Consider the following 13,876-nt stretch of genomic DNA (forward strand, 5'->3'; position numbering starts at 1 on the left):
TGTATATACATTCTGGGTTGACCAAAAGGTTCATCTGGGCTTTTTTTCCACAACATCTTTTTCTGTTAATTTTTTTAATTGGGGGAAAGTTGCCTTACCGTGTTGAGTTGGTTTCTGCCGTACAACAACGCACATTAGTCATGATATATATTTATCCCCTCCTTCTTGAGCATTCCTCCTCCCCCCTCACCCCATCCCTCCAGGTCATCACAGAGAGCCAGGCTGCACCCCCCTGTGCTGTACAGAAGCTTCCCACTAGCTCTTTCACACATGATAGTGTATATATGTCAGTGCTACTCTCCCAGTTCCTCCCTCACTCTCGTTCCCCCGCCGTGTCCACGAGTCCATAAATTTGATTAAACCTTTTGGCCAACCCAATATATACAGCTTTACCAAAGAGCAGAGTCATCTTTATACATCTGCCAACTTATTAAATAAAGAAAAGTGATTAGGAGCTCATGTAAAGGGGTTACATGCTGAGTGTATTTCACAACTACTGACTAACCACCCATGTCATTACGAACTAAAACCTCTGGCTCTGGGACACTCACTGCTATTCCCTAGTTTCTGATTAAGCAACAAAATCTCACTTATCCCATCTGGGAGGGTGTTAGTTAATATATATTTTTGGGTTCTTTTTCTGCTCTTCTTTACCCAGATGAGATGCTTGTATTTCTTCAGTTTGAACTTAACCCAAACCACAAGGTTCTAAGATCCTAATTCACCTTTTGTTAGAAAAGGTGGCATACACTTGCCCCCTGACAAGGGCAAGTATTTGTGACTATCCTGCTATCTCCTAAGTATGCACACTGTATGGCTTTTACAAAAAATAATATAGATTTCTGAACTCCCTAATCCCCATTTTCAGAAAGTATTCGCCATAGACTACAATATTTAGACTAAGATATACCTACCCATGGAACTGAAGTTGGAGAAACCATCATCTTTTCCTTAGGCGTTTAGCAACAGCTTCAGGGAAATGAACACAGTAAACTCAAGACCAACTTTTAGAAACTTTCTCAAGTTGCTTTTTGTTGAGTTTATCCTAGTTCAGCTCTAATGGATATTACTTTGTGCAATGACAATGATAACACCTGGCTATTTGCATCTTTGTATTCTTCTCAGGAAGTCAGCAATAATCAACTTTATTTTAAAGCAAACAGCTGTGCGTTCAAGGGAGTAAATGAGGATCTAGATTTGTTTGAACAAAACGATTAAAAAACAAGTTTCTTTGGAAGGTGAAAAATCAAGTGCATAGTGAAAAGAGAGAGTTGAAAGAATTTTCACCTGCCTATGACTTGAGATGGCTGGATGGCATCACCAATTCTGTGGACATGAGTTTGAGTGAACTCCGGGAGTTGGTGATGGACAGGGAGGCCTGGCGTGCTGTGATTCATGGGGTCGCAAAGAGTCGGACACGACTGAGCGACTGAACTGAACTGATGACTTGTGTGTATCAATTATCATCTATATGAAAAGATTCCTTCAATAAATTAGGATTCATAAGTTTTTTTTTTTAATCAAGTTTTGCTATGGTCCTTTGAAGTCTAGATTAATGGATTCATTTATGCCTATCAGATCCTCCCTTCTCTCATAAAGGATCTGAGATGATCATCTGCAACAAGAGACATTACACAGTGAAAGAGCACCATCAGATCTCAACTGACACAGCCAACTTCTGTAGTCGGGGGATATGCTGATTTCAAGGGCTCACCTACTCTTCTAGTTCACTGAAGCACATCATAAAAGTGATATTGGGAAGAATTAAGTGAGAAAGAAGATCCCATCCTTGGTCAAATCTTTACAACATCCTTTCAAAACTCTATTATTAATGTCTGTGTGTGTGCTCAGTCGTGTCTGACTCTTTGTGACCCCATGGATTGTAGCCTGCCAGGCTCCTCTGTCCATGGGATTTTTCAGGCAAGAATACTGAAGTCATTCAGAACACTGAATATCACTTTCTACTCCAAGGGATCTTATTAAACCAGGGATCGAGCCTGTGTCTCCCAAGTCTCCTACACTGGAAGGTGGATTCTTTACCACTGTGCCACCTGGGAAGGTCTGGAGGGCCTCAATTCCTTCGTTCTTGCCTCTCTCTTACTTTCTCTCTCCCTCCCCATTTTTTTTTTGAGACATAGAAGTGAGTACAGACAAAATCATTCCTAACTACTCTCTCTGTCTACCAAGAGGAAGTAACTAAGAAATATCATATCCTGCTAGTGAAGGTGCTGCTGGGTAAAAGCAATTATATATTTTCCAAAGATTGAATAATCACATACAGCCAGCACTCCTCTGTAATCAGAAGTTTACATACATTCTGAGTAATGTTTAATGTTTGTCAAACACAAACATGGGCACTGAAATTGTGCAGTGCAACTTTATTATAGTGTGTATCCAGGTGATTCAGAATTATCATTAAAATGAAAACACTGCATTTAAAAAATTCTTTTAAAGAATTCACAGATCCCTGAATTATATCAGAATTTAATCTCCATACTCCAGCCCTTCCATCTAGCCAAGTCAATGAAAACATTTAATGTGTACTGCTACACACAAGGGACTCTGCAGGGCACTAGAGATTTAGTGAACGTGAAAGCCGCTCAGTTGTGTGTGACTCTTTGCGACACCATGGACTATACAGCCCATGGAATTCTCCAGGCCAGAATACTGGAGTGGGTAGCTGTGCTCTTCTCCAGGGGATCGTCCCAATCCAGGGGTGTAACCCAGGTCTCCCACATTGCAGACAATTTCTTTACCAGCTGAGTCACCAGGAAAGAGATTTAAGGGTGAAGGAAATTTTGCATATACATGTCCAGTTGTTTCAGTACCATTTGTTGAAAAGATTGATAATGCTTTTTTGAGGAAAGGAATGGTTTAACTGGAGAATCTGATTGTATATGTGTGTTCACAAAGAACAAAAGTCTTTGTTCTATGATGAAGAGTAAGGTTTGCATTGCAATAACTTATATGCAGAGTACATCATGAGAAACGCTGCACTGGAGGAAGCACAAGCTGGATTCAAGGTTGCCAGGAGAAACATCAATAATCTCAGATATGCAGATGATACCACCCTTATGGTAGAAAGTGAAAGAACTAAACAGTCTCTTGATGAAAGTGAAAGAGGAGAGTGAAAAAGTTGGCTTAAAGCTCAACATTCAGAAAACTAAGATCATGGCATCCGGTCCCATCACTTCATGGCAAACAGATGGGGAAACAGTGGCTGACTTTGTTTTTCTGGGCTCCAAAATCACTGCAGATGGTGACTGCAGCCATGAAATTAAAAGACACTTACTCCTTGGAAGGAAAGCTATGACCAACCTAGACAGCATATTAAAAATCAGAGACATTACTTTGTCAACAAAGGTCCATGTAGTCAAGGCTATGGTTTTTCCAGTGGTCATGTATGGATGTGAGAATTGGACTATAAAGAAAGCTGAGCGCTGAAGAATGGATGCTTTTGAACTGTGGTGTTGGAGAAGACTTTTGAGAGTCCCTTGGACTGCAAGGAGATCCAACCAGTCCATCCTAAAGGAGATCAGTCCTGGGTATTCATTGGAAGGACTGATGTTGAAGCTGAAACTCCAATACTTTGGCCACCTGATGTGAAGAGCTGACTCATTTGAAAAGATCCTGATGCTGGGAAAGATTGAAGGCAGGAGGAGAAGGGAATGACAGAGGATGAGACGGTTAGATGGCATCACCGACTCAATGGACATGAGTCTGGGTAAACTCCAAGAGCTGGTCATGGACAGGGAAGCCTGGCGTGCTGCAGTTCATGGGGTTGCAGAGTCAGACATAGTGAGAGACTGAACTGAACTGAATTTATCTCCAGATAGATCACTTCTATGACAGAGGATGAGATGGTTGGATGGTATCACTGACTCAATGGACATGGGTTTGGGTGAACTCCGGAAGTTGGTGATGGACAGGGAGGCCTGGCAGCGCTATGGTTCATGGGGTCGCAAAGAGTTGGACACGACTGAGTGACTGAACTGAACTGCAATGCCTTCAGTGTACTCTTACTCTGTTAACTGGTTGTAAAGTCACAGTCAGAAAAAGGATATGATAATCTTTTAGGAATCAACTTTTTTCCCCCCAAATTGAACAGTGATTCAAATAGTAAGGGGTTTCTCTACATAATAAGGGTCAGTTCAGTCGCTCAGTCGTGCCCTTCTCCTCCTGCCCCCAATCCCTCCCAGGATCAGAGTCTTTTCCAGTGAGTCAACTCGTCGCATGAGGTGGCCAAAGTATTGCAGTTTCAGCTTTAGCATCAGTCCTTCCAATGAACACCCAGGACTGATCTCCTTTAGAATGGACTGGTTGGATCTCCTTGCAGTCCAAGGGACTCTCAAGAGTCTTCTCCAGCACCACAGTTCAAAAGCATCAATTCTTTGGCAATTAGCTTTCTTCACAGTCCAACTCTCACAGCCATACATGACCACGGGAAAAACCATAACCTTGACTAGACGTAGCTTGGTTGGCAAAGTAATATCTCTGCTTTTTAATAATAAGGATAGTAAACAAAATATTAAGACACATGGAATGATTGAAACTTTTATATTCTTTAGCAAGAGAAAGTCTTTCTATGATAGTCACAGATGAATCAGGTCATTAACACAATCAATGCATGGTGTGGCCTCATCAGCTCAGAAGTGCTAATACCTCCTTCACTCTCAATGTAGGATGGGTGTGTGTTTTTCTGTGTGTGTGTGTTTTCCAGTCACGTCCGACTCTTTGAGACCTCATGGACCACAGCCTGCCAGACTCCTCTGTCCATGGGGTTTCCCAGGCAAGAATACTGGAGTGGGTTGCCATGCTCTCTTCCAGGGAATCTTCTTGACCCAGGGATCAAATCCAGGTCTCCTGCACTGCAGCCAGAGTCTTTACCATCTGAGCCACCAGGGAAAGATACAAAGAACTCTGACAACACAATTAAAAAAGACATAAATAAGTCAGATTCACATGCACTTAGCTGATTCACTTTGTTGTAGAGCAGAAACTAACACATTATACTCAAATAATAAAATAAGAAATAAAAAGCCAAAAAAAAAAAAGCCAGTTCAAAAAAAAGGCACATGTTGTATGACTTCATTTATAGGAAATATCCACAATAAGAAAATCCTCAAAGAAAGAGAGTAGGTTAGTGACTGAGTGACTGGTAACGGGTATAGGTTTTTCTAGGGGTAGTAAAATGTTCCAAAATTGATTGTGGCGGTGATGGTTGTACACCCTTGTGAACATACAAAAATTTTGATTTGTGCACTGTAAACTGCTGAACTGTAAGGATGAAGTATACCGCAATAAAGCTTTTTTTTAAAGTAAGTTTTTGAATAAGAGGGATAAAAGTAGGGCTGTAGAATCTAGTTTATGTTGAAGCTGGAAAAATATATAACAGAAAAATCTCTACATATTAGAAGAGAAGAGGTGTATGTGTGTAAGCAGAATCTGATAATGAAACATAACTCTGTACTCCAAAAGCTCAGAGATCAAAGGCTTGAGGCAAATCTCACGGACAATTCACAATAGTGGCTCCCTTCAAACATGAAGTGGGAGATCTGGATTATTTGATGGTATGCCCACTACAGGAACCAAATCCTGCCCTTGACAGCCAGTCAAGCAGAACCCAGAGCTTTCCCACTGCTTTCCCATCGCTTCTGCTAGCTCTATGCTTCCTTATTTGTCAGTAAAAGATGGTGCCAATACAGTTTCAGTCTTTACTACCTCATGGATGGCAGTTTAACGGGTAACATTTTTTAAAACCTTTTAATTTTTACTGCATCAGTTTAAAAAAATTAGTATAATATAAAAGTCTCTTAAAAGAGGCAAGGAAAATATTGAAGAGATAGACTCAGAGGTTCTTACATATTGTTATAGCCATTTGGACCAATACTCCATCTCTGGGTATGCCAAACCACATTTGACAAACATTAACCAAGGGACAGGTAAGACCTCCTGCCAGTGTTTTAAAGCTTTTGTGCTCCAGCCTTTTTATTAAGTCTGTCCCAATAGCTTCTTTTTATTTCATTTCCTCTCAGGGACAAGACTCAAGTGGAGCTGGAGAACTGGGGTCTTTGTGTGCATATCTTTCAATCTTATCTTTCCAGGTTCCAGCATCTCAATTACATTGTTTGATTCCTCTTTGTAATCTAACCAGTTCAAGCAGTCTCTTCCTTTTCCAAGACAGTACTTTTAGATTTGATATTAGATATTCTGGGGAGAAAATAAGAATAAAGGCATAAAGAGGTCAAATGTCACAACACACACTTGACCTCACTAAATCTCTTACTGGAAAAAGGGATCCAGAAAAACTACCTTTTCTCCCATTTATTTGGGAACTAAAGTGACTAGATTCTTGGGGTAAGTACATGGTGGAGAGCCACATGCGCTCACAGAAATATTCCTGCTGACCCAGTCAGTGAGGAAACAGGAGACAAAATACAGATCTGACTCTCTTCATGGACCCTTTTATGTCCTTCATAACATCTATTAATTTTTCCTGCATTTCAGGGCCTAGAATTCTATTTCACTACTGAAAGAAATATAGTAGAATTATTACTGGTTTCTTTTAACATTTCATGATTACAAATTATTGCCACATGTGGACCAGAGTCAACAGAGACAATAATTTCAATCAAGGTCAGAAGGAAATTAGATTGACACAGCAGATCCTAAAGCCGTTTAGAGAATTAAATAATTTAAATGCAATTAATTTTTTATGAAATTCATCATTAAAAAAATTCATAGGTAAATTCTGATCTATTAACAACAATTACTTTTCTGCCAGGAATTTTCCCTACAGCTCTGGGGAAATCACTTCTTTGCTGATTTTAGTTCCCCTTCTCCACACAGCCCTTTACAAACACAGAAGAGATTTTAGTTATGATAAAATGTGCAGCTACAGTACAGTGGGGAAAAAAAATGGTGTGTGCATTTGTAAGCCTTTTTATTTGCAAAACACCTGTGTGCCTATAAAAAAAAATGTTCATAACTCTGTACTAAGGAAAGAAAGAATTTTAGCAGGTTGATCCCAGGTCATACAGCTACAGAAAGACAGATACATTCTCTAGCCTCCTGGGCAGAGGGCTCTTTCTACTGCCATCAGGACATTTACTTGGCTCATTGACAACAGCAGGAACTTCCGCTCTAAAACAAAGGATATCAATGTGGCCCGCTGATTCCCTGACACCTCTGACATTTCACGGTCATCACCAATTTTCATTTTTGTTTAACCTCATAAGGCATGAGTGGAAGAGTAGCCAGGGATTTATGTCTTATAAAAGGGCATAAGCAACGGGGCATAATGGGAATAATTTCCTAATTCTAGCCTGAAGAGGAAAACAAAAAAAAATTCCCCTCTTCTTTACTATCTTCAAAGTGGTAACACTTCCGGCTTCCTAACAGTAGGAGATGACTGGTAAATGGCCTTGTGAAAGCTGCTAAAGCCCTATGCTCGATGCACATATTAGGGCATTAGAGGGCTGGAGCCAAAGCCATCTTCTGGTCTTGATGGGGCTTGCCAGGGAGGCAGGTCGCAGGAGTCACTGGGCAAGAATGCTGGGTAGTCCCTGGATAGATTCTCCCTTACTGGTGTCTACATGTCAGGACCCCTTTTCTCCCTCAGGGTAATTGTTGATTTGCTGTTTTTATTTTTTCCATTCATACTGTTATCCTTTTTAAGGTAATGTAACCCTGAGCTAGAAATAGATTAGCAAAGATCTGAGGGGCTAGTTTCATTGTACCTCATCACACAGACTACATAGGACTGGATGATCTGGATATAAGTTGTAGGGAGACAGACTTTGACAGACTTAGATGTAACCAAGGGAAGATTTCTGTGGGACAAGTTATTTAAAACAAACAAACAAATAAACTTGTTGGTAGGACTATTGTTGATGCAAGTGACTTAACAAGTGTGCTTTAGAGAGATACAGAAACCGTCTTGTCTCCAAATATCTCTATTTGCAAACGGTACTGCGTCAGAGTCTGTTTAATCATTAGAACTATGTTTCTTTAGCTTAAAACACGTCCTTATTCAAAATGCAAACCACTCCAAGAAGCCAACACCATAGGAGGGTATCATTCACACCTTAGTAAATATTAATATACCTGCTACCTTGTTTTAACAAGCTGGGAAAAACAAGAATGACTTGAAATGATTTCTGAAATTTAATGACTTTCTGGTGATGGGCAAGAAGAAAGTTTTAAGTGACAGGGGAGAAGAAAAAGGTGAATGATGGGCACTGAAAGGAGAGGGAAAGACTGTACTTTACACTCTGATTCTCCCCATGTCTTCAAGTAAGAGCAATGTGCAAGTAAGAACCATAGATAAATATCTTCTGGACAAGGTAAAACAATGGACAGGAAATGCTTTGCACCACTGGATTTTTGGCAACCGAATGAACTAAGGTAGTATAAAAAGAAAGACAGCTTGAAACAGAGGATGCCAAGATTTCTGTAGCTGTGTATTAACCAGGCTACTCATTCCATCTCAACAGGTCACTGAATTCCAAGATTGGTTTAACCAGTGTATAAACTTTCAGTTTACACAGTTACCCTACAAGGAAAATATACAACAAATGACTCTACCCCAGGTTACTGACAAGACAGAGACTAATTCTTCTGAAACCTGTGCTGAGACAGTAACAAACTTCAGAAACATGGTGAAATTTTCTTGAAGGGCGGAGTTAATAAAGTAAAGCCAGAAATGTGATCACAAGGGAGGAAAAGTCCCAGGTTTATGGTAAGTTATTTTAAAAGATGAAAGAAGAAAAAAAACCTAGATATTTTAAGTGAAGTAAACTCTATGATTTTGTAATGATGAAAGTATTAAAACCACTCCAGTGACTTAATTAATTTAATTTGCTACCTAAATGTCTGAACTCGTTAAAGCATGCCCAAGAGTTAGTGAGCCTCATAATATTGACAAACAGAAATCAGGAAGCCTGTGGCCTAAGAATAAAACTTCATGCATAAATTCTTAACAGAAAATCCCTCAAGTGCTATGAAATCAGTCTTTACCACATCAGGTCCAGCGAAAAGAAAACTAAGTTAAAACTTCTTTCTAAAGGGAATATTCCAATCAGATTGCTAGCTTACTCTCTTGCAGGTCCGTAAGTAAAAGTGAACGCAAGAATCTATTTTGAATCCAAGAATCTATTTTAAAACTTGTAAATAAAAGATGAGATGTTTCACTGTCCTTTGTTTCATAACCATAAGAAAGAAACCAAATTAATGCTTTAATTTACTCTAAAGTGGAATTAGTGGGAATTAATTACTCTAAAGTGGCTCAATGGGAAAGAATCTGCCTGCTAAGCAGGAGAAGGGTTCAAACCCTAGGTCAGAAACGTCCCCTGGAGAAGGAAATGGCAACCCACTCCAGTATTCTTGACTGGGAAATACCATGGACAGAGGAGCCTGGTGGTCTACAGTCCATGGGGTCACAAACAGTTGGATATGACTTAGTGACTAAACAACAACAACAACAAAATTGGAATTAGGGGTGTGAGATGAGAAAACAAAAGTATGAAGACAGGGAAAATAAAAATAACAGCAGAATAAAAAACTGAAACATTCAAGTATACAGTGTCCTTCAATATCTGTAGGAATACTGAAGTTTGTCCCAGGACTCCCTGAGAATATAAAAATCCATGGATGCTCAAGTTTCTTAGCTGGCCCTTCATAGCTGCAGGTTTACAGAAGCAGGGCCAGTTTTAACTGTGTCATCCTTAAAGCAAGGACTCTTTGCCAATGACATCTTCTATCTCCTGAGCTAATAACTGTAGCTGGTGATTTTAGAAAAGAAATGTAGTATCTATCCAAATCTATTTAAAGAGCTCTAATTATAAAGGATAAGGTTTCTGCTGTTTAAAGTAAGACACAAAGCTTGATGTAGCAGGAAGAAAAACTTAAGAATGATTTTGAAAGATGAGTTATTCTTCCAAAGAAACTTCACTGATGAGCAAGCAATGGAGGGCTGCCAAAGAAATATATACATATGTATTTACTTGAATAATGGTTACCTTAGAAAAGTATCAGCAGACTTTTTCTATACTTTTGGCTTCAAGGACCAATTTATCTTTGTCACTGTAACTACTGAATTTTGCCAATGGAGGGCAAAAATAGCCATAGACAATATATAAATAAGCATGACTGCTTTAATAAAACTTTCTATGGACATTAAAATTTGCATTTCACATGTCACAAAACATTATTATTCTTTTACCTCCCCCTCCCCCAAACCATTTTAAAAATGTAAAAACCATTAGCAGCTCATGGGCTATATAAAACAGGCAGAAGGTAAGATTTGGCTGAAGGGCAGGGATTTGTCAACCCCTACAATTGTAGACTCTTGAGAGTCCCTTGTACTGCAAGGAGATCCAACCAGTCCATTCTGAGGGAGATCGATCCTGGGTGTTCACTGGAAGGACTGATGCTAAAGCTGAAACTGCAATACTTTGGCCACCTCATGCGACGAGTTGACTCACTGGAAAAGACTCTGATGCTGGGAAGGGTTGGGGGCGGGAGGAGAAGGGGACGACAGAGAATGAGATGGCTGGATGGCATCACCGACTCTGTGGACATGAGTTTGAGTGAACTCCGGGAGTTGGTGATGGACAGGGAGGCCTGACGTGCTGTGATTCATGGGGTCGCAAAGAGTCGGACACGACTGAGCGACTGAACTGAACTGAATAATTTCCTAACATAAAAGTCCCATGGAATGTAAACTGGTGTAGCCACTACAAAGTACAGTATGGAGGTTCCTTAGAAAACAAAAAATAGAGCTACCATATGATCCTTCAATAATTTGAAAAGATACATGTACTTCTATGTTCACAGTAGCACTATTTACAATAGCCAAGATATGGAAGCAACCTAAATGTCTATCAACAGAGGAATGGATTAAGAAGACATGGCATGTTATGTGTGATATATATACACACACACACACATATGTTATGTTTATACATATACACACATACAATGGAATAGTACTCAGTCATAAAAAGAATGAAATAATACCATTTGCAGCAACATGAATGGACCTAGAGATTATCATGGGCTTCCCAGGTGGCTCAATGGTAAAGAATCCGCCTGCCAATGCAGGAAACGTGGGTTCGAGTCTTTGAGAAGGAAATGGCAACCTGTTCCAGTAATCTTGCCTGAGAAATCCGATGGACAGAGGAGCCTGGAGCACTATAGTCCATGGAGTTGCAAAAGAATCTGACTTTGTGAATGAACGACAGATATAATCATAATAAATGAAATCAGAAAGCAAAAGACAAATATTATATGATGTCACTTCTATGTGGAATCTTAAAAAATGATACAAATGAACTTATTCGCAAAACAGAAAGAGACTCACAGAAATAGAAAACAGACTTGTAGTTATCAATGTAGACAGTAAGGGGAGTGGGAAAGATAAATTACGAGTTTAGGATTAACACACACACACACTACTAAAAAGCAGAAAGGGAAAGATATACCCAACTGAATGCAGAGCTCCAAAGAATAGACAGGAGAGATAAGAAAGCCTTCTTAAGTGAACAAAGGAAAGAAATACAGGAAAACAACAGAATGGGAAAGACTAGAGATCTCTTCAAGAAAATTGGAGATATCAAGGGAACAATTCATACAAAGATGTACACAATAAAAGGACAGAAATGCTAAGGACCTAACAGAAGCAGAAGAGATTAAGAAAAAAATGGCAAGAATACACAGAAGAACTGAACAAAAAAGGTCTTAATGACCCAGATAACCACGATGGTGTGATCACTCACCTAGAGCCAGACATCCTGGAATGTAAAGTCAAGTGGGCCTTAGGAAGCATTACTATGATCAAAAATAGTAGAGGTGATGGAATTCCAGCTGAGCTATTTCAAATCCTAAAAGATGATGCTGTGAAAGTGCTGCACTCAATATGCCAGCAAATTTGGAAAATTCAGCAGTGGCCACAGGACTGGAAAAGGTCGGTTTTCATTCCAATCCCGAAGAAAGGCAATGCCAAAGAATGTTTAAGCTACTGTACAATTGTACTCATTCCACATGCTTATAAGCTTATGCTCAAAATCCTTCAAGCTAGCCTTCAGTAGTATGGGAACCAAGACTTTCAGATGTACAAAATGGATTTAGAAAAGGCAGAGGAGCCAGAGATCAAATTGCCAACATCTGCTAGATCACAGAAAAAGCAAGAGAATTCCAGAAAAACATCTACTTCTGCTTCATTGACTAGACTAAAGCCGCTGTGTGGATCACAATGAATTGTGGAAAATTCTTAAAGAGATGGGAATACCAGACCACCCTATTTATGCAGGCCAAGAAGCAACAGTTAGAACTGGACGTGGAACAACAGACTGGTTCAAAATTGGGAAAGGAGTCCATCGATGTTGTATATTGTCACCCAGTTTATTTAATTTATATGCAGAGCATATCATGCGAAATTCCAGGCTAGATGAAGCACAAGCTGGAATCAAGATTGCCGGGAGAAACATCAATAACCTCATATATGCAGATGACACCACCTTAATGGCAGAAAGTGAAGAGGAACTAAAGAGACTCTTGATGAAAGTGAAAGAGGACAGTGAAAAAGCTGGCTTAAAACTCAACATTCAAAAACGAAGATCATGGCATCTGGTCCCATCACTTCATGGTAAATAGATGGGGAAACAATGGAAACAGGGACAGACTTTATTTCCTTGAGCTCCAAAATCACTGAGATGGTGACTATAGCCATAAAATTAAAAGATGCTTGTTCCCTGGAAGAAAGGCTACGACAAACTAAGCATATTAAAAAATCAGAGACATCACTTTGCCAACAAAGGTCCACATAGTCAAAACTATGGTTTTTCCAGTAGACATGTACAGATGTGAGAACTGAACTATAAAGAAGACTGTTCAGTTCAGTTTAGTCGCTCAGTCGTGTCCAACTCTTTGCAAAATAACTCCAAAGAGTTATTGGAGAAATAACGCCAGAAAGAATGAAGGGATGGAGCCAAAGCAAAAACAACACACAGTTGTGGATGGGACTGGTGACAGAAGAAAGGTTCGATGCTGTAAAGTGCAATATTGCATAGGAACCTGGAATGTTAGGTCCATGAATGAAGGCAAATTGGAAATGGTCACACAGGAGACGGCAAGAGTGAACATCGACATTCTAGGAATCAGTGAACTAAGATGGACTGGAATGGGTGAATTCAACTCACATGACCATTATATCTACTACTGTGGGCAGGAATCCCTTAGAAGAAATGGAGTAGCCATCACAGTCAACAAAAGAGTCCAAAATGCAGTACTTGGATGCAATCTCAAAAACGACAGAATGATCTCTGTTCGTTTCCAAGGCAAACCATTCAATGTCATGGTAATCCAAGTCTATGCCCCAACCAGTAACGCTGAAGAACCTGAACGGTTCTATGAAGACCTACACGACCTTCTAGAACTAATACCCAAAAAAGATGTCCTTTTCATTATAGGGGACTACAATGCAAAAGTAGGAAGTCAAGAAACACCTGGAGTAACAGGCAAATTTGGCCTTGGAGTACAGAATGAAGCAGGACAAAGGCTAATAGAGTTCTGCCAAGAGAACGCACTGGTCATAGCAAACACCCTCTTCCAACAACACAAGAGAAGACTCTACACATGGACGTCACCAGATGGTCAACAGCGAAATCAGATTGATTATATTCTTTGCAGCCAAAGATGGAGAAGCTCTATACAGTCAGCAAAAACAAGACTGGGAGCTGACTGTGGCTCAGATCATGAACTCCTTATTGCCAAATTCAGACTCAAAGAAAGTGAGGAAAAGCACTAGACCATTCAGGTATGAGCTAAATCAAATCCCTTATGACTATACAGTGGAAGTGATTGCAGCCATGAAATT

The 13,876-nt window shown here is 39.8% G+C and overlaps 1 protein-coding gene across 5 annotated transcripts in view; it reads right to left on the reverse strand.

Moving 5' to 3' along the window:
• TANGO6 (transport and golgi organization 6 homolog) overlaps window positions 1-13,876 on the reverse strand; it is a 180,659-nt gene that overhangs the window by 49,644 nt on the left and 117,139 nt on the right. Inside the window, exon 16 of one of the 5 annotated variants that reach the window (XM_088830978.1) lies at window positions 4,584-4,920. The exons of the other annotated variants lie outside the window; for them this stretch is intronic. Within the exon in view, the coding sequence (XP_088687104.1) occupies window positions 4,721-4,920 (200 nt within the window). The 3' untranslated portion in view covers window positions 4,584-4,720. Of the gene's footprint in view, window positions 1-4,583; window positions 4,921-13,876 lie in introns of those variants that run through there. 5 annotated transcript variants of the gene reach the window in all.

This window comes from Moschus berezovskii, chromosome 22 (assembly GCF_049115385.1).
Source record: "Moschus berezovskii isolate FMDL1 chromosome 22, NW_MosBer_1.0, whole genome shotgun sequence".
Taxonomy (NCBI): domain Eukaryota; kingdom Metazoa; phylum Chordata; class Mammalia; order Artiodactyla; family Moschidae; genus Moschus; species Moschus berezovskii.